The 26,475-nt window shown below is 53.8% G+C and overlaps 9 protein-coding genes across 9 annotated transcripts; 2 read left to right on the forward strand and 7 right to left on the reverse strand.

Moving 5' to 3' along the window:
* Window positions 1–383: 383 nt before the first annotated feature.
* On the forward strand, window positions 384–1,673 carry CkaCkLH20_05907 (nucleotide exchange factor sil1; the record flags this gene model as incomplete). Its single annotated transcript, XM_038888624.1, has 1 exon — window positions 384–1,673. One exon carries the CDS (start codon window positions 384–386, stop codon window positions 1,671–1,673), a length of 1,290 nt encoding a protein of 429 aa, XP_038745960.1.
* A 469-nt stretch (window positions 1,674–2,142) lies between these two features.
* CkaCkLH20_05908 (40S ribosomal protein S15) lies at window positions 2,143–3,201 on the reverse strand (the record flags this gene model as incomplete). The annotated part of the gene is made up of 4 exons (XM_038888625.1): window positions 2,143–2,212; window positions 2,267–2,563; window positions 2,738–2,814; window positions 2,983–3,201. 4 exons carry the CDS (start codon window positions 3,199–3,201, stop codon window positions 2,143–2,145), a joined length of 663 nt encoding a protein of 220 aa, XP_038745961.1.
* A 1,337-nt stretch (window positions 3,202–4,538) lies between these two features.
* CkaCkLH20_05909 (zinc-binding dehydrogenase) lies at window positions 4,539–5,705 on the reverse strand (the record flags this gene model as incomplete). The annotated part of the gene is made up of 2 exons (XM_038888626.1): window positions 4,539–4,736; window positions 4,794–5,705. The coding sequence occupies 2 exons, from the start codon at window positions 5,703–5,705 to the stop codon at window positions 4,539–4,541; spliced, it is 1,110 nt and encodes a 369-aa protein (XP_038745962.1).
* A 1,718-nt stretch (window positions 5,706–7,423) lies between these two features.
* CkaCkLH20_05910 (uncharacterized protein) lies at window positions 7,424–7,663 on the reverse strand (the record flags this gene model as incomplete). Its single annotated transcript, XM_038888627.1, has 1 exon — window positions 7,424–7,663. One exon carries the CDS (start codon window positions 7,661–7,663, stop codon window positions 7,424–7,426), a length of 240 nt encoding a protein of 79 aa, XP_038745963.1.
* A 4,607-nt stretch (window positions 7,664–12,270) lies between these two features.
* CkaCkLH20_05911 (uncharacterized protein) lies at window positions 12,271–13,326 on the reverse strand (the record flags this gene model as incomplete). Its single annotated transcript, XM_038888628.1, has 1 exon — window positions 12,271–13,326. One exon carries the CDS (start codon window positions 13,324–13,326, stop codon window positions 12,271–12,273), a length of 1,056 nt encoding a protein of 351 aa, XP_038745964.1.
* Window positions 13,327–14,698: 1,372 nt separating this feature from the next.
* On the reverse strand, window positions 14,699–15,646 carry CkaCkLH20_05912 (glutaredoxin domain-containing protein; the record flags this gene model as incomplete). The annotated part of the gene is made up of 2 exons (XM_038888629.1): window positions 14,699–15,063; window positions 15,115–15,646. The coding sequence occupies 2 exons, from the start codon at window positions 15,644–15,646 to the stop codon at window positions 14,699–14,701; spliced, it is 897 nt and encodes a 298-aa protein (XP_038745965.1).
* Window positions 15,647–17,414: 1,768 nt separating this feature from the next.
* On the reverse strand, window positions 17,415–17,903 carry CkaCkLH20_05913 (uncharacterized protein; the record flags this gene model as incomplete). The annotated part of the gene is made up of 1 exon (XM_038888630.1): window positions 17,415–17,903. One exon carries the CDS (start codon window positions 17,901–17,903, stop codon window positions 17,415–17,417), a length of 489 nt encoding a protein of 162 aa, XP_038745966.1.
* A 1,275-nt stretch (window positions 17,904–19,178) lies between these two features.
* On the forward strand, window positions 19,179–19,946 carry CkaCkLH20_05914 (glutathione-dependent formaldehyde-activating; the record flags this gene model as incomplete). Its single annotated transcript, XM_038888631.1, has 1 exon — window positions 19,179–19,946. One exon carries the CDS (start codon window positions 19,179–19,181, stop codon window positions 19,944–19,946), a length of 768 nt encoding a protein of 255 aa, XP_038745967.1.
* A 5,291-nt stretch (window positions 19,947–25,237) lies between these two features.
* CkaCkLH20_05915 (brix domain-containing protein) lies at window positions 25,238–26,389 on the reverse strand (the record flags this gene model as incomplete). The annotated part of the gene is made up of 3 exons (XM_038888632.1): window positions 25,238–26,135; window positions 26,194–26,260; window positions 26,308–26,389. 3 exons carry the CDS (start codon window positions 26,387–26,389, stop codon window positions 25,238–25,240), a joined length of 1,047 nt encoding a protein of 348 aa, XP_038745968.1.
* Window positions 26,390–26,475: the final 86 nt, after the last annotated feature.

A 26,475-nucleotide genomic window follows, 5' to 3' on the forward strand; every position in this document is an offset into this window, starting at 1 on the left:
ATTCAAATAAGAGAATCGCCTCTCAAGATGGATACCATGGGGCAATTGAGACAAGTTGGCCAGACGGGTGATTTCGATGGATTTCCATCGTTGAAGTAAACTGTCCTTTTTTAATGGTTGACTCATTCGAAAGACAATACAAGATTGATTTGTTCATTTCATCAATTATAAGAGTGCGCGCATTTTCCGAGTTTTATCTCACATTGCTGTTGTCTTCAAACCCACTTTCTTTTCTCTTAAACTCACTTCACATCTCAGTTCACTTGTTAGTGTCCTGTGTAACTGGGCCCATCACCACAATTGACCGCAACGGGGCAGCATGAAGCCTGAGGACCACAACCTCGTTCCTCAACAACACATCACCACACAGAACCATTCTCAAGATGGCGTCGAGATCCCCCACTCGCGCATATTTCCACCCGTTTACCGCTTTCATGGTCCTCTTCGGCCTCTTAGCTCTGGCAACCGCCGTCGCTGCCTCAAAACCAGCACCAGCCGCATCATCACCAGCAGCTGAAGTCGAGCTCATCTGCCACACAGACAACTCGGCAGAATGCTACCCTAAGGTCTTCCAACCAACAGAAGAATTCCAGACTGTTCATGACGACCAAGAACTACCCCATGGACTCCACGTACGGATGAACATCAACACCGGCCAGAAAGAGGCTAAGATCAACGACCCAACCGAGAAGAATCCGGCACTGGAGGGCATGCCAGTGGACCGCTCCATTGTGGTCGTGGACGGCGAAGAGGCCAAGGACGAGCAGCCGCTGCCGAAGGGCGCGCCAAAGTACGACTCTGTTGGTGCGGTCAAGCAGCCCCCGCAGGAGTCGAATGAGTTCTACTCCAACCTCGAATACGTGAAGAAGGGCGCAAACGGAAATGACCTCCCCATCGACGAGGTCCTCGAGTTTCTGGAGGACATCTCTCACGACATTTACTACGGCTTGAAGATCACAGAGACGTTCGACACAGTCAAGTCCCTCCTCTGCCTCATGACCGACCCCAACACGCCTGCACCCAGCGAGGGCACCGTCCCCCGAGACCAGCAGGCCGCGGCCATCATCTCCGGTGCCCTCCAGAACAACCCCACCGCTCTGGAGGAGGTTTCTAAGGTCTGGTCTCAACTGATGGACGCCTCGTGCTCCACAACCGAGTCCAAGGACGCACCCAAGCTCCGCGACACGTTCTACGCCTCCTTCATGCCCTCGCTGGAGAAGGCAGCTTCCGCCAGCACCGCCGACAAGGACGTCCTCCGCGCCGCGAACAAGGCCAAGGCCCAGGTCTCCGCCATCCGGGGCCTCCTCAAGAGCCCCGCGATCCGCGACGACTTCATCGCGAGCAAGGGCATGGACCGGCTCCTCGAGGTCCTCGCGCCCGAGGACGCCCGGTGGGACGGCGCCCAGCGCAAGACGGGCCAGCTCGTGCTGGACAGCTTCCTCGACGAGACCATGGGCGCCGACGTCGGCGTGTGGCCCCTCTTCAAGGCCTCCGAGGCCGACGCGTCCAAGAGGATCGCCGACCGCGTGAGCGACGGCAACTGGAAGGCCGCCGCCAAGACCATCATGGAGAAGAACAAGGGAGACAAGAGCCACTGGAGCAAGGACCTGTACGACAGGCTGGACGCGCACGAGCAGGCGCAGCTGAAGAAGCTGGGCAAGCAGGAGTTGTAATGATTAGACGTAGTGCTACTTTAGACGATATACCCACGTGATTTTACTGTCCATGATCGATCCTCCTAACTTGGACGTGTTACGCACGAGTCCTTGATATCGGGCCCTCAGCGGGTCTCCCACAAGGGCTAAGATAGACGAGTGACAAATTGCATCATGGCGGGCCTGTTTTAAGTTTTTGGTTCAAACATTTGCGCGGGGTCCGTCTTCTCCAGCATTCTGGCGCGACACGTTATCACACTCACGGCGAATCAAATTCTTCAAGTTCAGGTAGTTTTGGTATCTCCATGTCGTTTATTTCATTCCCATTTGAGGCTCAAACTTTTTTTACGGACAACGATGTTGGATTGAACTACCATTGCCCAAACAACATGATAGTGGCCTTGCCATGCTACCAAAACCATTTCCCATTTCGCCTTGATGTCCGTTGAATGCAAGAACCTCCCTAAGACAGCCCACAACCAACCTCTTACTTGAGAGGAATGAAACGAGAAGAGTGGGTAGCACCGATACCGGGTCTACCGTGCTTGACGGGTTGGCTGCGATCATGTTAGACATGCGGTTCCTGGAATGAAGCTGCGTATTGGACGTACTATGAGATGGAGAACTCTCCGAGGTAGTGGCCAACCATCTCGGGCTTGATCTCGACCTGGTTGAACTGCTTGCCGGAGTAGATGCCGATGACGCTGCCAATCATCTCGGGGACGACGATCATGTCACGGAGGTGGGTCTTGACGAGGTCGGGCTTCTCGTTGGGCTTGGCCTCCTGCTTGGCCTTGCGGAGCTTCTTGATCAAGCCCATGGGGCGGCGCTTGAGACCGCGGTTGATGCGCCTGCGGGCACGGGCGTGGACGACATCGCGGAGCTGCTCGGAGTCGAGGTCAAGGAGACTGTGAGAGAGGGCATCACGTTAGCCTGGACGGTTCCAATTCGAGATGGCGATTGATTCGTTCGGTGTTCGTGGGATGGATGGGGTGTGTTCGGAGACGGTCTCGAGGGGGTTGCGTGATGGACGGGCTTCTTTTTCTTTTTGTGGACAGGGTTCTCAAACGGGGAAAACGTACGCCTCGAGGTCGACACCGCGGTAGGAGAACTTGCGGAAGGCTCTTCTCTTCTTGATCTCGGCAGCCTCCTCGGCGTTCTGTATTATCCCTCCAGTCAGCCAAAAAAAATTGTTCGTGATGATCTCGTTGTGTGTCGCGCCACCCGGGCGTGTGCGTGTGTGTTCCTCCTCAATCCGTCATCGCCGCGGCGGCGCGGTGTCTGTCTGTTTTTCCATCGAGCGGGGGAGGGAAGAGCAGGGTCGCACGTACGTATTCGTCGTCAGCCATCTTTGCGGTGTTGTGAGGTCAGGGAATTCGCTTTCGATGCGGTCTATCGAGAGCGAATAAGCTGAAATGCCGGTGCGGTTGAAGTTTTGGGAGGCAATGGGGCTTTCGGTCGCTTGGGGGTTTCGCTTGACCTGCACCCACGCCCGCCCCAAAATTTCTGGTCTGTAGGGTTCGGTTGCCCTGCGCCCCGCAGTCATGTGATTTTGTGCGGCCAAAAAGGTAGGAACCATGGTGCACGGACCTTCCGTCCACTCCGTCTTCCCCGTTCTGCTTGACATCACCGGTCGCCCGGTTCAGGTCCACTTCGCCGATGCGAGTGCTCTGAACTTTGCATCCACAGCTGGAGCCGTGCCGGTGGATATGACTCTGTGAAGCACGGTCGACAAAAACATCTCGTATGTTTGTAGATTAGATCCCCCCACAGCGTGATGATTGAAAGTAGGATTCGGCGATTACGAGGGGGCGAGTTGAGCGACAAACACTATTTTCTACTTTCCATCACTTTTCAGGCTGTTTTCCTCCCTTCAGTGAAGTGCTGCAATCAGGTCGCATCCATTGCATTAAATACTCGGGGCAGGTTCAAAATTCCGTGAAGGCGGCTCCCCCTCCTACTCCCCCCCTCTTACTTTCGCGTACTAACTGACGTCAAAACTTCATCAGAGACACTCCAAGTTTATCTCAGGCCAGTCGAATTTGGTGAGGCCGAGATGAATAACGAAATCGAGCTGCGCTTTGTTGAGCGACAAGCAAGGGGGTTCACCACATTCAACTACGTGAGTTGAAATTGCAGTAATCAACGTCGCGATACAGCAAATGCATCAAACGCTTCGAGTGTATTCGAAATGCAATCAATGTTGGCTGCATTACGAGTCTGAGATTTGAGCCGCGCATTCTCGAACGACGGATTCAACTGCCCCAAACGGGTTTTGAATGTACTGAAGCCGAGCTGCACCTGCTCCGAGAAGGCTGCGTCTCGTTGAGCGACCAAGAGAACTTCGAAGGAAACGGCCTCCTCTAGGTGGGTTTAAAATGCAGTGAAGATGATCATATATTTGCCAAGGAGGTGATCAGAGGAAAGATGCAGGCCGATGCAATACGATAGGCTGGTGAGATGCGATAAACACAAGTCCTCTGTGCAGTTTTAAAATGCAGTGAATATTCTAAGCCCCCTTCTGGAAGTGTGTCACATTGCTGGAGGCTGCTACTCCAATGACCCTCGGAAGCTGACGACATAGAGTAAATCCAACCATTCCACAAGGGGGAGCGGGCTGGTTTGAACCAATCACTATTGATGATGATATGCGAAGGCATGAGTCCAAGTTGAAGTGCAACCTAGAGTACTGGGATCATCTATATTAACACGATGCTACAGACATATGGTATCTGCAGGAATGGATATGCGTGGACGCTCGCTGTCTAGTGGTCTTCTTAACACCGTAAAAACTACACCAAGTCTTTATGAGATCTCTTATGATCCTTCAACATTACTATTTAAGCTCTTTTCCTTTTCATATGTGGATGCTGTTCACACTCATCACAACTTCAGATCCGACACCCTCCAGACAAGCCTCTCCCCAGAAGGATCCCTCTTCCTGAGTAACTCAATCGCCTTCTGCGCCCTCTCCAACATCGTTTCTCCCTCCACGATCTTCTGCCTATTTGGCTTAATGATGCCATCCTCGAGCAACTTGGGCACGATCTCCCTCTGCATCTTCTCCTTGAAGAACTCATTCTACGTCCATCGTCAGCACCAATCATCACCAAACTCCAAGAAAAGAATTCAACTTACCGCCAGGTAGAAATGCGTCCTCACGCCCCTCAACTCAACACCCTCATCCCACTCCCCGACAAGCACATTCCCCACGTCCATCTCATACTCAGGCTCGACCTCCTCCGTCGCATCCCTCACGATAACAGGCAACATGATAGCCACCTTGGTCCCCCTCCTCGCGATCTTCGTCAACGGCCTCAGCGTGCCCTCGACAGACCCGATGCAGTCCAACACGAACGGCACCCCGTCCTCGCCCACAGCCTCCAACACCCGTGGGACCACATCCGCGTCCCGATAACTGAACGTCTCCCGCGCCCCGATCTCCCTCAGGTACGCATGGTGCTTCTCGCTCGCGACGGCAATCACGTTGTCGTACCCCCAGTACCGCAGCACCTGCACGGCGTACACGCCCACACTACTCGCCGCGCCCCAAACCAGCACCGGCGCATCCCTCTCCCTCGGCTCCCAACCACTTGGTCTCGGCCAGGGCAACTCGAGCCCAAGGTCAGCCGTGACGGAATGAAACACGGTAATCAAATTCGTCGGCACCGTCACAGCCTCCTCGGGCCTCACATTTCCGGGGAGCGCCGACACAAGATACTCCGGGACGGTGGCGAAATCCTGATGCGCGCGCTCGCGGAAGTCGTGGAACGCGAAGTAGAACACCCGATCACCCGGCCGGAGCCGATGCTCCGTCCCGGGCCCGGACGCGACAACGGTGCCGGCCGCGCCGCCGCCCATGACCTCCGGGTGGTGGCAGAGCAGGCCGCCGTCGGCGCGGTGGAGGTCGAGCGGGGAGGAGGCCGTCCACTCGTTGTGGATCAGGACCTCGCCGGGGCCGGGGGCCTCGGTGTCGCGGTCGAGGAGGACGAGGGGGGCCCGCGGGGCGGGGGTGGCGACGGCCTTGTGTGTTTTTGGGATGGTGACCATGACGAGGGAAAATGAGATGGTTTTTTCTCGAAGACTGTTAAGCTTTTGGGAGAGAGGGGGTTGTTGCTATGCGGAAGTTAGTGTGTGTATGTGATGCAATATCGTTCGTCTGATCGTCGAGGCGGTTTGATGCGTGACGTGTAGTTCGTCAGGCCCTGGACAGGAGAGGGGAGAATGAGTCCCTTTTGTATTCATTCTCTTCAAGTCTGAGTCGTAACTGGAAAATACCGTTGAAAAATTACGGCTCTACATATCACACCAAGCGGCTCTGTTGTGTATTCCACTTACACGACGTGCATGCTGAATAAGCTTGGCGATGCCGTGCTTCTTCGGCGCCGAGAATGGTGGTGATTTCTAAGCCGAAGAAGGAGCGCAAATCCCCGGCGTATTCCCCCGCCGCTCAGACTTCCGAAAGGCGGCTCCTTTTTTGACAGCTTGGTTTCAAAAGTTGGGATATTTCAGATTCAAAAGCGATGAATTGACTTTGCTTACGTCAAGTGTTCCATGCGTGGAAGGCATAGGGTTCGAGCTCCAAACTGCCGTGTTCATGGCGGTCTAATAATAATGTCAACTCATGGCATGGCATGATGGGTCTGAAAATTTATCGATGAAGGCAAATACTGCTCTAAAGAGGCATCAAGAGGTACAGAGATGCTTAATGTGGGAAGGGTGATGCTGCATAGTTGATGCCGCAGCTAACACCGTAGATCCAGTTTCCCACGTCTTCGGTGATGCAACGGAAGCTGTATCTCCACTTAACCCCGTCTGGGTAAGGTAGGTCCAGTACACTTAGGCTCCGAAAGGACCTGCAAGACGGCGCCGAAACGGTACCGACGGCGTAAGATCTGAATGAGCAAAACATGCTTCTTCGATGTTCATCGAAGTTTGATAAATGAGGGGGTATCAAGGTGGAGTCAGGACTTCCAGCAGCGAAGACATTCCCTCCGGCGCTTCACGGAGTTGGAGAGCCCCACTCCGCCGGGGGCGCTCGGGACAGAACCGGCAGGATGGGTCTCGCAGAGCTCCGTGCCGCGATACCTTTTATCTAGGGATGCGTCATCATCAGTCTAATAAGCGCAATAAATTGTTTATGCAATTATTTCAATCGATTCAGTAAACGTTGATGTCGTCGGTGACATCAGAATATCTTTCCATCCAGCGCGATTTGTAAACAAGCACTCGTGGCTTAAATGAAATTCAATCAAGATCATCGTAGCAATAAGCGAAGCCAAGAGTAAAGAATAATTTAGTGGTATTGTTCTTTCATTCATCAAAAAGACATCTGCTATCTGGGGGTATCCAGCAATCTTTGTCGATTTCCCAACTCCAAAGCGTGCAAGTCGGCCGTCGACACTAGTCCTTGGAAGACGGGCAGCCCCGAGAGACAGCCACAACGCCTCCGTCACGGCAGTTCTCAGTAAAATCTCCCGCATCGCAAGGCCCGTCTCTGCCGACAACCTCCTCGCTCGCCAACATCGTAAAAACAGCAGAAACGACCTATACGTCTTTTTTTGGTCGTGGTATAAGAAAAGAAAAATGTTGACATTCGGGATGCCGCTCCCGTAGGAAAACGGGCCCCGCCAACTCCGTCAAACGCCGTCCCGTCCGCAATCGCTCATGAAATCCGCGTAGAAAGGTATCGCGGAGAGAAGAAGAAGAGAAATCGCATTCTCCATTCTTCCCGGCCCCGCTGCGAGTGTGTGTGTGTGCGTGTGCTCTCACATGCGCGAGGGCTGGTTGAGGACGTTGGAACCCGTGGGCCCGACGGGGACGGTTTTGCTCGTGTCGATGCCGTGCTCGAGGTCGTAGCGGTAGGTGGGCGGGTGGCCGATGTCGCGGAGGGCCCTCTTGACCCTTTGTCTCATGGAGCGCTTCGTGGGAGCGGGGGCGGCCTCGGGAGTGGTCTCCTTTTCGAAGGAGCAGATGGTGGAGGTCTCGGAGAAGGAGTCTCTGCCCATGATTGCGGTTGTGGCGGTGGTGATGATGATGGTTGTGGTGTTGGTGGATGGTAGTATTTTGAGGGTGGTGATGTGATGTTGCTGTTTCTCGACTCGAGAATGTAGACGAGGGTGAAGAATGGGTTTGTTTGTTTGTTTTATGTTTGGAGGTAGTCTTGCGAAGAAGAAGTGATTGATTTGCTGACGCAGGCCAAGAACAAAAAAGAGCAGCATGATCCGGCGTTTCCTAGGGTCTTTATATGCTTCACCAAGAAATGCACCGCCCCAAGCCCAATGTCACCCGTATTTGCTGTCGACCTACTGCGTAGGTAGTCGAGGTATCTGGGATGCATGCTTACACTAGGTAGGTTCCCCTCCAAAAACGTGATGGGATGGGTGCAACGGGCGCAGAACAGGCATGGTCCCTAACCTGCAGAGGCGCCGTTAATTCGCACACCACCACAACCCAATCCCAATCCATCCCATGTTATTCACACTCATTGCGTGTACCTTTTTTCTTCCATTCTCACCAAAGCAACCTTCATCCCCCCCCTTCCCCCGCCTCGTTCAGCTGGGCATCCAACCACAACACCGGAAGCGACACAAGCGCAGCCCCACACCATTGCGTAGCTCGTGCCAGGAATCGTGAAGCTTGTGAGCTTAACCAGGCCGGTTCTTTCTCCCTGGATTTGACAGCCGGGATGACCCAGAACACCACATCAAGGGCACGACCCAGGAGTGACGCCGGTTCGTGGACCGTCAATGCCTCAATCCGATAGACTCGGAAGCTTCCTTCTTCTCAGCCCTCTTCCTCATGGCCGCGATCCCCCTCCCTTTCGGTAGTGACTCAACCTAATCAATTGACAGACATCCAGGGTCGGCTTGGCACCCTCAGCCAAAGTCGAACTGCGGCCGCTTGCATCGGACATCTCGCTCCAGGACCAGCGGATAACGTACCCAAACCCTCTGGCGGTCCTCGACAGCCGGTGACAAAGGCAATAATGCTACAAGCTAAGGTAGCTGCTAGCTTGGCAGGAAGCCACACAACTCAGCCTGCCTCACACAATCCCGCCAAGAACTCGTCGCCATCACACACATCGTCGGCATCTATCGCCCGCCGCCAAATGATGGAGCATCGGCAAGTCCCATTAGCATCGCAACAACACAAACGCAATCGCCTTACGAGTTCTTCACGTCCGGGGAGATTACCCAACCACCTGCCATCCGTATCCGTACGTGTGCGTGCAGTGCAGCGCAGGCAGACGACGCGGCCGCTACGTCCCGCTTCGGCTCCCGGCAACGACCTACGCGAAATAGGGCTCAAATTAAGCTCCCTGCTTGCGCAAACCGCCTGTTGTCACCACGGCAAATGGAACTCTAGTCGCAACCACTAACATAGTAGTGGAGATGGTGTTCGCAATGCTTACCGTCCCCCTTTCGAGAGACATGGTTCGGTATTGGCCTGAGTCACCCACCGAACAAGCACATACTAGTCCTACCATCGTCGGTCCTGGCCACGATGCTGCAAGTTCTAGATCCCTAAAGAACAGGGACTAGGATGTCCAGAGAGGATCAGCGGGGGCCCGTGACGACACTCACCACGCCTCCATTTTAATCCAATCAGAGGCCTTCCCAGGGCACAGGGTCCCCGAAAGTACCGTGCGCCCCCCGATGACTCCCTCCCGCCGTAGAAATCTGGAAGCCTGGAAATCTGCTGATACGGACGCGCAACATCGCAGACGCAGTCATCTTTTTCGAGGAGAAGAATTTTACGAAACGGAACCCTGCATCTTTTCTCAGTTCGGATCAAGGGTATCTATCGTTCACGTCAGGAAACTCCCGCCGTCACCTTCGTCTTTTGTCGAGTCAACCACCACGTATCAGAGATGAACCAACCAACCCCACCCGTGACTCTTGATGAGCCATCACGACCATATCCACTTCGGTGAACCAACCATTCCTTCCACGTCGTCGTCCTCGTCGTTTTCCGCGTGTACTCCTGCAAGGCACCGTTACCCCGGCCGTACTTTGGAAAAGCTTGTATTTGGCGCCAAAGCAGCCGATCTCTCGGCGATCGCATCCCGGCTTGGCCTCCGTCCTTCTGCCGCTGAAACCCGTGCCTCTGCTCCGCCCCGGTTTAACTTATATGCTCATCAGGCAACTACAACTCGGCAGGTTTTTGCAGCCAGGCAGACTCTGGATTATGCCGCTTCAGTCCTGCGGCGATATCCATGCCTCCAGGCTCCCACAGCCTTCTTAGTCACCTTGCTGTCCAAAGTTCTTAACTCCGGCGCTCTCCAGGTGGACGCCGCCCTAGGCTTCCGGTCCACCTCGTCACCGTGATAGATCAGCCTTCACGATCTCAACGGTTCAACCGTCAGCCCCAAAAGTAAAAACTCGACAGCAGCAAGGCCTTATAGCCAAATTCAACTCTTTAGTACCCAACAAGCACAACTCAAAGGGACCGTAGCTTAGCGGTTAAAGCCTCTCTCGCCCTCTTTCCCCTAGATCCTAAAATCCGATATATTCTCAGGCAAGAGAGTGACGGGGGTTCGAATCCTCCCGGCCCCATCACTTCTTTTTGTCGTTTTGGCCCATTTTCTTTTTTGCATCTAACTTTTCACCAACCCGCCTTCACCAACCCGCCAAGGTAGGAGACAAAGTCAACAGCAGCAAGACCCTATAGCCAAGTTCAGCCTCCTAGTACCCAACAAGACAACCCAGAGGGGCCGTAGCTTAGTGGTAAAGCCTCTCTCGCCCTCTTTCCCTAGATCCTAAAATCCGATATATTCTCAGGCGAGAGAGTGACGGGGGTTCGAATCCTCCCGGCTCCATTTCCTTTTGCCGTTTTTACCCTTTTTGCCCTGTAAACGTTTTATCGTCAAAGGTGATTCAGGACTGTCTTATGGTAGAACATGGCTTTTGGACGTTTTTGAATGAATAGCTTCAGACTAGAGAATCTTATCGCTGCTGTCAATCTCGAGGATTCGTAGCAAGGGAGAGAGGGGAAAATCCAATTTTAACAAACTGATTTCTGCCTGAGGGGCCCAACGAAATGCAAAGAAACTCTCGAGGCCACGTCAACTCCCCACGAGTCCCTCATCTTGACTCGAGTAACGTCTGCGAATTCCAGTGCCTTCCTTACCAAGCCAGGCTGAAGCGAGTTGGTGCTTCGAAGACAGGTATGCCCCGGCTGCGGCTGTTGCGGTCCACCTCGACCAGCTGTCTGTCTACTTGACACCCTCGATGCTTCGTCACGAGCCCAAGGCGAAGGAGAAAGAGTCGGCACTTGGGAAGTATGCCGTTGAGTTCTGGTCACAGAATTCACTGCAGCTGCCTTGGTAGAGAATTTACCGCTCATCAGCTTTGAACACGTCTTTCTGACGAGGCAATCCCGACACCGCTGGAGGGATTAGGGGGAGAGAGGATACGGAAAGTCCCAGCTATTGACCCATTCCCTCGCATGGCCTCGTCAGGAGATTGTCCCGCTCTTCAGCTTCAACACGTCTTTCTGGCGAGGTCATCCCGACGCCGCTGGAAGGGACAGGGGGAGAGAGAACACGGAAAGTCTCGGCTATTGATCCATTACCATGTCAAGCCTTGTCACAAGATTGCGAGGAATCATGCCTGAAGACAGAGCCATACACGCCATCCCTGAAGAAGTCCGCCATGGCCCGACATCCACGGCCAGTGTCTACCCATGATTATGAGCTTCACAAGACAAAGACGTCTGTCTAAAAACAAGGAAATATCGACGACGAAGATTCAAACTCTTACCAAAGCATCCCGGCACCCCCCTATCCATAGACCACCTTCTCCCCGACTTGGATCCCGAGAACTCGCGCAGACCTCTTGACTAAATAGATGCCTAGATCGAGAGGCAACCAGACAGCGCTTCAAAGATTACCACGGGGAGCTTCCCAGTCTCCTCTCTTCGGTGCTTCATGCAGCAAGACGACCAAATCCAGCACCCTCCAACGACGGAGAGCAAGCTTGGTGACGCGTGGCTGTGGAAGGAACGTCCACAAGTCACAAGGCCGACAGGGAGGTTTCTTCTCGGAGGTGGAGAAGGTCATGGATACAGTGAATCTTGGCTTAATACTGAGTTCAACAGGTTGGGGCTTTTCAAAATGGTTTGGCTTTCGTTGCGTAGCTGAGCCTGGAATTTTCCACTGGCTCGTGTCTTTATGAATACGTCTGCCACGAATGGCCGAGATGTGCTGTCGTGAAGCCAGATATCTACTTGGAAAGCTCGATTTATTGAGGGACGCTCACAAGTCACAAATGCATTCTGCGCGAGAGAAGGGCCAGGGTTGTATGAATTCTTCAAGAGCATTCGAAAGTTTGGTCTTGTCCATCCGTGTGGATTTATGCACTCGGCGTGACCTCTCATTCCAGTAAGTACAGGCAAAAGAAATATTCAAAAAGCTGATCGTATTGACTACTCAAGAACGTAGAATTCAAAGCTCCTTGCTATGTTTGGTGTCGCTATGCAATACTTCATCGGCTCGGCTGGCCTCCTCTGCAGGGTCGTAACGCATGATCATCATCGTGCTCCCATCATCAATCCCTATCCCAACACCTTCTTACTCCAAATGACTGACCTCACCGTGGATATCTCCGGCAACCTACGCCATCTCGCCAAAACCCGCGCCCTCGCCGTCAGGCAAACCATCTTCCTTTTCCCGCTCATCATCCTCACCCTCCCCTTCGTCCTCTTCCTTCTTCCACACGTCCCCTCTGACCAACGTGCACGCCGCCGTCAGGTAATCCTTGCGCTCGCACCCGACCACCTCGCAGAACCTGGCGACGACGGTCATGGTAAGACCGGCCATCACGCTAGGATCCCCGGTCTCCCACCTGCGCATCTCCTCGTAGGTATCGTCGAGGAGCAGCTTGGCGTGGTCGTGGGCGTCCTCCCCGCCCTTGATCTTGGCGTGGAGGAAGAAGACCCCGTGCCGAAGGACGTTCTCCGCCATGCACACGCCCATCTCGACGATCTCGGGCCTTGACCGGGCCGAGGTTGGCGCCCGGTACCGCATGTACCCCTGGCTCGTCAGGTGGGCGAGGACGAGTATGCCCGCGAGGTCCGACGCCCCGAGGCACTCCCGTATATGTGCGATCTGTCGGAGCCGCACGTCCTGCCGGTTCGAGTCGTGGACCTCCTTCAGCGCGAGGTGCCACCCGTCTGGCGGCGGCGCGTCCCGGAGGATGAGGTCCTGGTGGATGAGCGACTTGACGCAGGGGTCTCTTCTCGGCACGACGTCGTCTCTGTACTTGATCGAATGCGTCTCGAGGTCGGCCATCTCCGAGCAGCGCCACAGCGCATTTCTGAGAGAGCCGCGGATGAAGTCGGCCTTTGAGGGGTAGTCGAGGTCGTACTCGTCCCAGAAGTCGAGAAAGTTGCCATTGACGAGCTCGTCTATGTTGCGTTGGCGGGTCTGGAGCTCGCGGATGGTGTCGAAGGTGTCTAGGGGGAGGACCTCGCGCTCGCGGGTGTCGGAGGCGAGGATGTGGTTGCAAGGGGCATATGGGTAGCGGGATGTGTTTGCTTTTGTTACGCTGTGCTCATTTCTGTCCAGCAGGGAGCGGTTGAACTTGCAGGTTGCCCGGAGGGCTTGGATCTCTGAGAAGCCCGCCTGCTCCGCGACGAGGAGGAGTAAGTAGCCTGGTAGAAGCGACATTATCCAAAACTGTGAAGAACAAGTAGGTTGAAAAGAGTGAGGCAGCGAGTGGTACGTTGTATATTGTCTGATAACAGGGGTTGCCAAAGATGTCCGAGGAGAAGTTGAGCGAGAAAGATGGTGTTGTTTAAGATGTGAAGTAGTTATTGGCGTCTCGATGCGCCGACTTGAAGTAGCTGCCGTGGTGTAAGTCGACTGAGGCGGATATGGGACGAAGGGTCAGGCGCCACCACCGTTCAACAGCCGTGCCACGTGAAGTTTCCGAAAGCCAAGAGCGCGAGGGGCACGAGGGGCAAGAGGTGAATGATGAGATGGAAAGATAGGACCATTGATCGACCCGGGCTGCAGGCGCAAGTGCGCACCGGGCTGCCTTTTCATCTCGCGACCAGGGGCCATCAGGGTTCTCACTCGATGATGGCGACTGCATTGCGGCCCCAGAATTGTCTAGATCAAAAAAAGTGGTGTCAGAGGATGGATCTTTGGAAAAAAGAGACGCAAGTCATGCGGCATTACTCATGTGTGTGACATTGAGCGTTGCTGGTTTGTTTGTACAGCATCGAGTTGAGGAGGCTTGTGATGTTGTGGTAGGCGCAGACGAGGGGCATCGTCGGCCATCGCGGGGTAGAACAAGACTCCCGCACTCACAAAGACTCAATCAACTCACTGCAGTCACAATGGACATTTTATTGAACAAATGCGTGCCGAACAATCGATGAGTTCCAGATTAGATCATACCCGGTACCTCTATGGCCTGCCATGCCAAGTCAGGTAGTTGATCCTGGTCTCGAAGTGGTGCCGATCTTGGCGGGGTAATGGCAAAGAGCCTCTTGGATCCGCAAAGACCCTGTTCGAGTGCCTCTGCCTACCTTCTAACCCTCATTTTCGATCGGTCAGATTGCGACTTGATAATATTTCCTGAAAATTCTGTGTCGGCTGTCAATTCGTGTTGGAAAAGGTATTAATTCAGCGCGCTGCGCCAAGTGTTTGTTGGCGACTTCGATGATAGACGATGAAAGGGCGTCTGGACAGGCACATGCCGATAGCGAAAATGGCGCCTAGTTGAATGGTGTGGCCATGTTAATGTTTTGAACACACTAATCGTACAAGTCCTCCGCATTATCGGACTCTCTCAGACTCGCTCCGTCGTCTCCAGGAATCGGTCCGCGATAGGAACCCTCGAAAGATCCCACGTCGCTCGCTGAGGTCTTGCTGCAGATGACGAGAATTGAATTGATCCCAAACGCCGAGTATGCAATATCCATTACTGGGGGATCCGCCGCCAGTCTCCCACCGTATCCTTATTTTGCTGCCACTAGAACATGTCGGCCAGAAACTGTGAAATATAGAAACAGAACGAAAACGCTCAAGCGAGCTAATTCTTCTTGGACGTATCCTTCTTGGACGTATCCTTCTTGGACGCATCCTTCTTCGGCGCATCGCCGGTCGATAACTTCATCTCGACCTTCTTCTGTCCAAGATCGACAATCCTGGGTAGCAGCTTCTTCTGGGTGTCGAGCTCGACAATGTCGTCGCCTCCACCAATGCTCACGCTATTGACCAAGATGTTGGGGACGGTCTTGCGGCCTGTCTTCTCGCCCAGGAATGCTTGGAGCTGGGGGCCGAGTGGGTGCTTATCGAGTTCGACAACGAAGGGGGCGGGTTCGATCGAGTACTTGGTGAGCAGGATCTCCTTCGCTTTCTTGGAGTAGGGGCAGTATGTCTTGGAGAAGATGATGACTGCAACAATGTTAGCACACGCATGTCTGCACGCCCGAGGACGCTACGTACCTGGAGACTTCTTGAGGATCGAGTTGAGCTCAACCTCGACAGCGTGCTCTTCGTCGCTCTCCTCCTTTTCTTTCTTTTCTTCCTTTGCACCCTCCGCTGCGACATCCTTGCCGGTGCCCGTCTTTTCCTTCTTCTTGTCTTGTCCAGCGGCCGAGTTCCCCTTTCCGACAACGTCGCTCGGCGCATCGGGCTTCAAGGGCGACTTCTTGTTCGCGGCTTCCTTGGCCTTGTCCTCGGCGGCCTTCAACCTATCCTGCATGTCCTTGGCCAACTTGGCGTCGTCCTCGTCGACGTCGCCGTCGGCATCCTTATCGACCGGCACATGGCCGGAGTTCTTGCCCTTATTTTGATCTAGTACCGCCTGGCCGGGCGGTTTTTTGTTGAGACCGTTGACTGTCTTGTGGTAGAAGTCTTGAAGACTTCGCTCGTCCTTGACGTCGCTGTTTCGGAGTGACGATGTGTAGAAGAGAACGAAAACGACACCGATCAGCACACCAATCATGAGGGTGCGGAGTTGCCTTGGCGAAGGCATCGCGAGGGATCGCAGGTCTGAGCGGTGTACGTCGGGGTATGTTTTGGGGACGTAGGCAACCGCAAAGGAGGTCGGTCGGGTTTCGTCGCTTCAATTAGAGTCGCGATTGCTTCGATTCGGGTACGGGCAATTGCGATGTGGTGCAACAACGGGAAGAAGTTCAGGAGACGTCGACTCGTAAATGCTACGGTAGCAAGCGGGCGACAAAATCAGCTGAAGACAGGGATTCGGGTGTTGGACACGAAATGGTTCCTCCCTGCGTCTGTGGTGTAGAAAAGAGCGAGCCCAAGCGTTCCGGAGCTCCCCAGCAATGGGGGGTGCTGTGTGTTTCGAATAGGTGGACGTCGGATTAATAAGGCTCCTAGGCAACCAGGCGAAATGCTTTTGGCGTCGTGATCGCAGCAATAACGACGATGGAGTACCTATTGAATGTCGAAAAGGGGCAGCGCAGCGCAGCGAATCGTGAGTTTCGCGCTTTGGTATCGTGTCGTTGTCGAAACGTGTGATGGTCAAAAGGAGACGGACAGGAGATGCGGGTGGAGGCAGACGGAGGCGGCGTGGGAGCCGGTGATGGAGAGCTTGAGCTAGAAGTGGGATCGACAACTCAGTTCCCGTGACTGAACAGTGGTGTCTGTCTCTCGTTGGGACTTTGAGGTGACAGGTTCGCTTCGGTTCGCGGACACTAGGCGGGAATGATTCGATTCGTTCAGCTGAGAAGGCACCTCACCCGAAAGGGCCATGGAATTGGAGGCAGCACGCGACTGGAAATAATAACCTCAAGGCCTCAAGGTGCTGCGCGCCAAGATTAAAGTACCTCGATATTCGTACCTGCAACCTCAAGTTCAACACGTCAAGGAAAGGAAGCTGTGGTGGGTCCATCGCAGGTTCATGCACCAATCACTCCGTACTGTTTATGTAATCAACAAAACACTGTCTTTCTACACCAAAAACTTCGGACGCGATGCTATCACCGTACAGTGTCTCAACCCGAACATGACGGCTCGGAGGATCGTCGCCCTGACACAGCCGGAGGAAACAAGACGGGACGACTTGACACGACTCGAAACGAAACAGAGGTCGCCCTCGCCGCAAACCTCCTTACAAATCACCGCGATGTGATGTCAACCCCTACCGCCCTCAATCATTCGAAAACTTTTCACTACCCAGATATGTGAGGGATTCTCACCGATCAGCGCCGGTATCTGACCAAAGGGAGGCAGCTCGACCCGCCCGCGTTTCCGTAGCCGCTTCAGCACCACAATCAGAGAAATGCACCGCCAATTTGACGAGACGGGCACTGTCTCCAGGAGACCTTGAAGCGGATTCTTGTCACTCGGTGTGCGCAGGGATGTGAGAAGCTGACTGACACACCATCAGAGAAGTTCGTCGAGAGCCTGATACAATCTCGACAACAAGATCCGATGACGAGCATTCCGGGACCCATTTAACCAGATCGTCATTGACTTTACCTTCCGCCGACCCGGGTGCCATGTCATGCGAATTGGGATCGTCTCAAGCACGCAAGATTCAAGAACAGGAATGGTATTTTTCTCCAAAAAATATTTCTAAAATTACCACCAGCCCTACGAAGCACCATCCCGCGCGCATCACCCGCTGATCCCGCAGCGAGCCGCCCGCTCGCGCTTCGCTTCCTCGTCTAGCTCATTAACTTTGATCTCTCACCAACCGCTTATTAGTCAAGAAACAAAAAGCCACCATTCCAGCCAAAATACACGCGCCAACTCCATCAACGTCCAGCCGCTGAGACCTAATGGTGTTTCCTAGCGGCATGAGCCAGCAACAACCGCGTCGCCGCATTCATGTGCCGGCTGTCGAGACCTTCCACCGCATGCTCCAGCCCGACGTCGCCGTGCGCCGCAACCTTGCTTCTCCCGTACGCCTCCCCGCGGACGGCCATCGGCTCGGAAGATCGTATTACGACCTCTTCGGCCCCGGCCGCGGCGGTCTTGGGCCCGGTCGTTTGTTCCCATAGCGTTACAATCGGGCCCTCTTCTGACGGCGACTGTCTCGGTTGTTTTTCCGCGGACCAATCTTGCGTTTCTGCCTGGGCAGCCTTCGAAGAGTCCACTCTGATCTGCTCTGCTCTTTTCGCCAACATCGCGTGGTCGTGCTTGATATGTGCATGTGTAGCGACGCGATCTCTGTGTCGTTGAAGGTGGTTGTGGTGGTGATGCGGCGCGGCGAGAGCCGACGCTGAGATGAAGAAGAGCATCCCTAGGTAGGTAACGGGCTGCATGATTGCTGATTTTCGGATAGGTGGCAAGTTCGTGAGATTGATCGTGATCGTTGAGTGTTTTCGGAATGCTGAATTCCACTGCCTTTATCAAAGTGGCTGATTGAGGTTGGAGAACTGAAGGGTTTGATGTCTTGCGAGGTCTAGAACGAGAAGGCGTGGCAACAACGGTTTAATATACAACGAACGCATTCTGGAAAACCGGCATACCAGGCCTATGACGAAGAGACATCCTAACGTCATGTTCAACGGCGCCTAATGCTGATCAGTCACGCCGTACCTCAAACGACGACCTGCCACCCTCTGGAATGCGGACCTCGTAAGAGGAGGGCGACCACGATTCAGACCCTGTGTGTGCCTGTGATGGCTGCCCAAGACCGAAGGGTCTTCTGTCTAAGCCGGCCATCCAACCCCCTTCCTTCACGGCGCCACAATGCCTATGAATGACCAGTTCAAAACGCCTGGGCTCCCCGAAGCCAAGGATAATCAAAGTGAGCTGTCGCTTTACTTGGTCTCAGGCGTTGCCTCGAACGCTGCCTTTGAAGAGCCGCAGCACACCCTCTTCTTCGCTCGTAAAGCGCCTCTTGCGAAAGTGGATGTTTACATGACATTACCACACTCGGCGATCAACAAATCCCATGTTCTCGAGAGAACAGAACGCAAGGAAGTAGTAAATCCACATCGAAAAGAACTTCCGTATTATTATCGAGCACTTTTCTGCTTATGCCGCCATTTCCTCTTGCAAAAAGACGCAGAGGAAGAGGGGGCGACCGTTGCCTGCAGTGATTAGATAAGGAACCTGCCTATTCAGGCCATCACGTCGCTCCTGACTGGCACGACGGAAATCTCATGCATCGCTTCCCAAAAGCCCTGGTGTCCTCTCCGCTCGCTTACTCCTTCTCTTCATCCCCTTTCCCTCCTTTCTTTCTTTCTTCTTCCTGATGATTTCTCTTCCTCAAAACCTCCGACCTCTATCAGATCCAGGCCCATCTTTCCCAGATTAAATTAAGGGTCCCTCCAAGACAACTTTCGACTCAGGTGAAGAGTACACGCCCCCATCCCCAGCCCCCCGCAGACATGTCACTTACACGCCTCTTGCGTCCAGGCCGCCGACCCCCTTCGCGTCCACCCAATCCTCCCTCGACAGTCCAGACAACCAAGGCAGCGTCGAGACCTCAAAAGCCCTCTCCGTCAGGGCCCAGACTTGGCGAACTGATCGACTACGGACGCAGAACATCCGGTCTCTCCTCGAAACAGGCGAGCCATCACCGCCCGACCATGTCTCAAGACTCTGTCCAGCCTGCGGAGGCGCGGTCTGGATTCCCTCTCGAGGGCGGCTGCGCTTGCGGAAACATCCGTTACGCCCTCAAGGCTGCGCCGCTCGTCGTACACTGCTGCCACTGCACCTCTTGCCAGCGTGAGTCCGGCACCGCCTTCGCGGTAAACGCCGTTGTTGAGAGTGAGGAGGTGGAGCTGCTCCCCGGCCGCACCACCACGCTCCAGCCGCTGGTCACGTTCCCTGGTGCCATCCTCGACGACCAGACCCCTAGACGGTCCAGGCCTTCTGGACCGTCTGGACCGTCTGAGTGTTCTGGCCCTTCCAGTGCTTCTAGACCTTCTGGACCTTCCAGGCCCGGGTCTGCGGATGGTACCGGCAGCGCGGATGGGCTGACGAGAGACGCCAGAGACGCTCCCATCGCCTCACCTATTCTCCTCCCTGTTCCAGCCGAGTCAGGCGCGCCGCAGACCATCGCCCGCTGCCCCGTGTGCCTGACTGCCGTCTGGAGCAACTACGCCGGGCTCCATCTCCTCAAATTCCTGCGCGTCGGGACCCTGGACTCGCCTGCCCTGCTCGGCGGTCCAGACGTCTACATCTTCCTGCGGAGCAAACTGCCCTACGTCGAGATCCCTGACGACGGGAAGCCCCGCTTCGAAGAGTTTTACCCGCAGAAGGAGGGTGTCTGGAGACCCGAGGCGCTGGTGAGGAGGGAGGAGCTGGGTGTGAGGATCAAGGCGTGGCGTAAGGAGAAGGGCCTCGACGCTTGAGTGGAGTCTTTCTTCTTCTTTTGCTGGTCATGAGCGAGTTGGTTGCATTTCTTGACGTTAAGAGCTTACCATTTCTTCTTCTTGAGGTGCGGCAGTTGGTCATTAGTTTGATAGGGGGTTGGTAATTTGGATGTTCCCGAAGACGATGGGGTGTTCTGTTGTAGCATGGCATGTTGTTACTTTCTCGCCAGCGTCAAACTGGTTAGCTTGAGGGATATTGTATCTCTGTTTCGAAAATAGAAGTGCTTTCAGCGTCCGATGACACTGAAAAGATTTCACGAGGGATAGTGTTCGGCAGTTCGTGATTTTGCTCAGCAAGCTGGTCCCTCTTTTAGAAGACCGAATTATTTCAACCGTCCAGACTCTCTCTTTAGGACAAAAGCATCTAGCGTGTATAATTGAACGTCTCCTGGTGAAATCTCAACCACGCGCATCAAACGTCGATGCGCCTTCTCCATTGAAACCTAGAATATGATGACGATGATCCCCTTTTAAATGCGCTTCTAGGCCGCTTCATTCTCAAACCTCAGCCAACTACTCTTCTCCGAGCTGCTCTTCTCCGGAGTCGTGGGGGGGGGGGGGGGGGGGGTTTTGAAACCGTGCCAATCCATTGAGGCAGCATCTGGTAGAACGGCAGGCCAAAACGAATGAAGGACTGGAGACCGTGGTATCAGATGGCTTGTAATACAGCTTGTGATATCACAAGAGTAAAGAGGGACGACGAAGAAGAAACAAAATTCATGGTCTATGTTGCTTCAGCTGCATGAAGTAGACAAGCCTGGGTATTCCGCGCTCTTGTTGGATATTGGCCTTACGATGAACGACAGATACATCATCGATTCGTACTTGGTTGGTTAGAAATCCCTTCGACGTATTAACTGGTTCTTTTATAATGCTTGCTGCCCTCTAGAAAACCATAAGCTTGCTGTCACAGGGGGCTGCGGGGCGTAGGAGCGCAGTTCGACGTGAAGAAGAGTATCGACATCCGCAGCAGAGGGTGGCAGAAACCGGACATAAAGTGGTAGCATCAGAGCTCATTAGTGCTTGATCAGCAACGATGGGTTGGCGAAAAACGCTTGACCCGGCCAGATGGAAGGAAAAGATGCTTCCAGCGACGGCATGTCATGATGCCCATGTCTACGTAATGGAATGTTCTCGGTATTTGAGGCTGAGGCACACACACAGGAGTTTTTCACAGTATCTCGTTCTGTTGCTTCCGATTTATACGTTGATGATACCCCGTGAGAGAAGCGCTGGTTCATGTTAACTGCACTGCTGTGCGCCCGTCCGTGGTGATGGATCTCCGGAGCTTTCCTGGGCCTCAGAATATCAATCCGGACGTCGACTCGGGCGGCAGATGAAATACCCAAAAGATGCTTGTCACTGGCTTTGGTTGTCTCTGTTGCTCGGGTTTAAGGAGACCGGCGCCCTGCCGCTCACATAGTATTTAGCTTAAGACAGCGAACGAGAGTCGTGAGTCCTGTGAGAGATTCATTGGGTCCTCTCTGCAAATCCTCAGGCTAGATAGCTAGGGGGCACATGATATAAACGGTTGGGAATCGACAGACGGTAGTCAATGGGAACATTGTTGTTGACGTTGCGAGGTTAAGCATCGGAGATCAGGACTGGACTGACTCGCGTGTGAGACGGCGCGGTATGTAAGATCATTCTTCATATCTGCAAATTGCATCGAATTCAACTCCTACGGCAGAATAAGTCGGCAATGATGCCGAAAAGCAGAGTGGAAGATCGTCAGTGCTACATCGTGACAATTCAACGCGCCAGGCTCAGGCACGCCGAGCTCAAGCCTGGAGAAGGCGGAGTGGAAGCGACTGTGAGAAGAAAGATGACGGAGAGGAGAGACCGAGACGCAAGGGGAACCGATTAGGAGAAGACAGAAGACTGAACTACCCGATTGTCTTTTAGAACGTTCAATGGATTGCTCAAGTCATTGTGTATGGAAGTCTTGACTAGAGTTCTTTCGGAGGCTATGGTGACTTAAACGTTCATGGATCCATCCCCGAAACGAAGATCATGGAAGTGAAGTGATGGCAATGGAAAGGGAAACTCAAAACGTCACTAGAGCCCTTGGAACGAGAACATGTCCGTCTGAGAGGTTCAGTCCAGGTCCAATGATGACAGTAGTGCATCTCGGGTGCGTCTCTTCAGCTCGTAACAAATACGTTTGTACCTCAGAATGAGTCGCATCTCTCGAGTTTATGTGATCTACATTCTGGCGCATTATATGTGCTGCTAAGATTCCATGGGCTTTTATGGTATAAAAGAACGGAATATGTCGATTTGGATTGCTTCGACACGTTGCACGTGCGCTTTGTCGTAACTTGACGTGGTGCTCTCTGATCTATGAGGCTCTTGAAGTACGAGGATGATGCCAAACGTCGAACCTCCGGGAGATCAGCTGCTTTCAGCAGCGACGGACGTCGATGTCCAGTGCTCGTGTCCACTTATTTCTTCTGAATAGGACGAAGACCGCCAGGAACGAACATTCGCCATCGCGATCCCGAAACCCCAACCTCTTCTCCTGCTGACACGCGTTCCACAGAGATCGCTGTCGATGTGTCCAAGCCAGGATCGCGAAGGGAGCAACATGGTTTCCATTGCTCTGCGGTACGTCACTACACCAATGCCGTTGCTGTGTTGAACATGACTCCGGTGAGGCGGCGCTATCTTATACCCCAGCGCTCTACTACGCACCCTGGGATCGCGTCAGGAAGAATGCGTCTCGTCAAAGCAGTGGATGAATGAAGTGCTTCACAAACAAAGGAACATCCCTTCGCTCGCTGTGAAACACCTTCGTGTAACCTGAGTTTTGGACCAACGAAGTTGCGTGGTTTTGTGATGATCCGAGCATGTTCGATGGAGACAGACAGACAGGCCAGACATGCCAGAAAGATAATTCTTTTGATATAAAAGTCGAAGTCAGGACTTTTCCATTCAATCAGAGCAAACATAGTTCCACTCCCCAGCGCATTCCATCTGCAGCAGCGACTGGAGCACTCAATGCAAGTTCCAGTCTACGTATCATACATGTGGCAGATCCGACGTGGGAAAACAACAAATCAACTCAGAGTGGCTCTTGTCACTGCTATCTATGAGTTATTCTGCAAAAAATAAGCTATCTGTGGTTTGCGCGGAGGTTCACTGCTCGCATTAAGGCCCCTTACAGGACCTCCGTCACCACCCAGAACAACGCCTTGATTTCAAATCCATCAGAGTCCATCGATTTGGCAATTAACATTCGGCTAAATCTGACCGCTTGGATACCTGATTAACCAGACATCGCATAGGAAATATGTATAATGTCGCTGACCGTAGCTGGTTAAGACGGCTTCTTGAAGGCGACCTCACTCATGTCCCATGGAAACCAAGCAACGTAAATAAATGGTTTTAAGGACCACAGTCCCTGGTTGTTGTGAGAGGTTTCATCGTAGCCGGTTTGAAAAAGAATGAGCTCTGGCTCGATACACCAACCATGTGCTGCTCGGGCGAGAAACCCGTGGCTGTGGAGCTTGAGATTGATGACCATGGACCCTACGATGATGTGTTGCAAGGTCTCCGACACCGCGCTAGAACTACATCCAAAGCGCCGGAAGCCTCTTATCACTCGCCAACATATACAAAGAGGATAAACTGGCAACAGAAGGGCTGGGCAAAGAAGAGTCAAAAGCAATATCGCCTGTATCACTTCAACATACGCCCACAGGCAAGTACAAGAGCGATTGCCCCTCCAGCACTCTCTGGAAGACCTTTACCAGAGAATGAACTCCATCCCACAGCCCGGTTGTTTTAAGGATCAAGGACCATGTCCCGAGACCAAGTATTTATATTACTCCTTTTGCGGTGCCCTTCCCGAACCATTCGCCACATCATCTCACCTCGACACTTTCCACCAGCATACGCAGCGCGCATGAATCTGGCATTGGGAAAGAGTTCGTAATATCTCAGCACATAGCACCAGCCACTGTTTGAGGGCTGGCAACTGCCAAAAATGGGAGTTGCGAGTCGCCAGCACTTTATGAATGACAACGATGAGTTCAGCGTCATCGTCCTCAGGCGCTAGGTCTCGCCTGCACTAGACACTCGTGTATAAAGTTCTTTCATTGTAAGGAAGACCCGAGAAGGGCCAAAATTGATCTCGTTGCAGGTTGTGGTATCTTTTGACCTTGTGAAAGGATACAACTTGAGGGTTCTGGGGTTATGATGACGGCTCACGTCAGGCGGTATGCCAAGACATCGTGCGGCCTCCGGATCTTGTCACCTCCCTCGCTTCCGGTGTATTCGCCGAGTTGAGTGAGTAGTATTCGCACCGAGACAACATCGCACCGGACTCTTCATGATTCTGATGCTATATGTCTGGCAATTAAACCAGCGAGCCATGGATGACAGCGGAATATTCTCCCAGTGATGGAAGAGACCGCATTGTTGATCTCATCACAAACCCTTCCGTTCAAGGCTTTTATAAGAAAATCGCCATACCAGAGCGTCTGACGTTTCTCGACGTGGCATCTAAACCCAGTTCCTCTACTTTCCGGGGAGAACTCCCCATGCCGAGTTGCATTCTGAAGACGTTCCTTCAATCCCTCCGCCGTCTCGCTATACAAAAGAAGGATATGTTTGGCCAGCCGCTGCCGAAGAAACATAGGCGCACTTTGTCCCAAGGAGTTAAAGACTGGATGTGTTGCTTCAGTCTATGCAGCGTAATGTTTCAGGGAACTTCACGTGAGACCATCATCTCGCGTCACACATGCTGTGGATACAACTCCTATCTGGCCTGATACCCGAGTACGATAACACGGCATCATACACGCAAAACAACCAAGATGAGAACCGGAGAAAGCGAATCATTGGAGGATCAACATCTATGAGTTGCCATAAAGACCGCCTAGGACATCCTCACGACGCCACTCGAAAGAGCAAGACGAGATGGCCTCATCCCTCGAGACTCGCAAGAAAAGTCTGGGCGGGATGAATCTTGAACTGGGACCTAAAACTAGGTCAACCCTTCCTTTAAGTATGAGGCCCTAACTATCAAGGGCAATCAGTTCAGCGAATTGAGGTCTTCAAATGCTTTTTGACTATGTTCCTGCTTTTGTAATCTGCCGACCATCTGCTGAAAGAAGCTGAAAACTCCGACCGTGGGAATGCCTCCTGACCAAAACAATACATATAACGCCGGTGAGTAGTCTTCCGCCGCATCTCCCTCCACTCTTTTGGTAGTCTTTTGAAATCTCCAACAAATACACCACACGCAAAGCCCCGGACAACCACTATTACGCCTTGCGGCTCTTCTTGGGCTCCTCGTCCGCCGCCGCCGCGCCGTCGTCCTCCCCGTTGTCGCTCGCGACGTCCCTGCTGCGCTTGAGACCCTTCATCTTGCGCGTCTGGAGGTCGCTCAGGTCCTGGCGGCCGACGTGGACGCGGCCCATCTTGTCGCCCATGGCGTCGGTGCTGATGTTCTTCTTGGTGCGCTCCTCGGTGCCGCGCGGCTTCTTCATGGCCTCCTTGAGCATGGCCTCGTCCGGCTCGCGCTGGCGGCCGACGCGGAAGTCCATGCGGGGCCCGATCTCGTTGACCTCGACGCGGGGCGCCTTCTGGCCGCTGCGCTTCGTGCTGATGGTGTAGGCGCGGAGGCGGATGACGGGCTTGGAGTCGTCTGTGCCGGTGGGCTCGTCGGCGGTGATGGAGACGATCCACTGCAGGCCCTCGACGTCGATCTTGTCCGTCTGCTCGCCGCGGAAGAAGTCGATGAAGAAGGAGCGGGCGTGGGTGTACTCGTTGGCGATGGGGCTGTCCCAGGCGGTGCCGGAGAAGTTGAGCATGGGCTTGAGGCCGATGGGCACCTTCTTGCCCTTGAACTGGGCGAGGGTGCGGAAGGAGTCCGGGTCGAGGTAGAGCTCGAGCATGTCGAAGACCTTGTGGCCGAAGGTGCGGACGAAGGTGAGGGCGTGGGGGCGCTTCTTGGAGGTGTGGCCGAAGACGACGATGGAGGTGTCGTTCTTCTCGGAGAAGAACTCGATCGAGTCGGCGTTGTCGAAGGGGTGGATGTCGTTCTTCTTCACGAAGCGCTTGGCGAGCGGCTGGCGCAGCTGGTAGAGCTCGTTGAGGGCATCTTGGGCGACCTGCGAGCAGGAGCTGCCGCGGAGGAAGAGGGCTGTCTTTGGGTTTTCTCTGGCGGCGGTGCGTTAGCTTGCGAGAGGAGGAAGATGGGATGGACGGATTGGCGTACTGTTCCTTGGGCTCGCGCTTCTCGAGCGCGCGCTTGGAGCGGGCGTTGCGGGGTTTTCTATAAACGCCTGTTAGAATCACAAGTCACCATTATGCGACAGATGGCAGTCGCGACTCACATTTGACGAAGCATTGTGCCGGTGGTTGTGTTGGTCGTCCGTCAGGTGTATTGCTTGTGGCTGGGATGCGACTTGCATTGGAGTCTTCTTTCAAAAAAATTGCTTATCGTTATCTGCCGTCTTATCTAATCTTATCGGCCCCGCGACGAAGCTCTGGCTGGAAT

The sequence above is a fragment of the Colletotrichum karsti genome (genome assembly GCF_011947395.1).
Source record: "Colletotrichum karsti strain CkLH20 chromosome Unknown Scaffold17, whole genome shotgun sequence".
Taxonomy (NCBI): Eukaryota; Fungi; Ascomycota; class Sordariomycetes; order Glomerellales; family Glomerellaceae; genus Colletotrichum; species Colletotrichum karsti.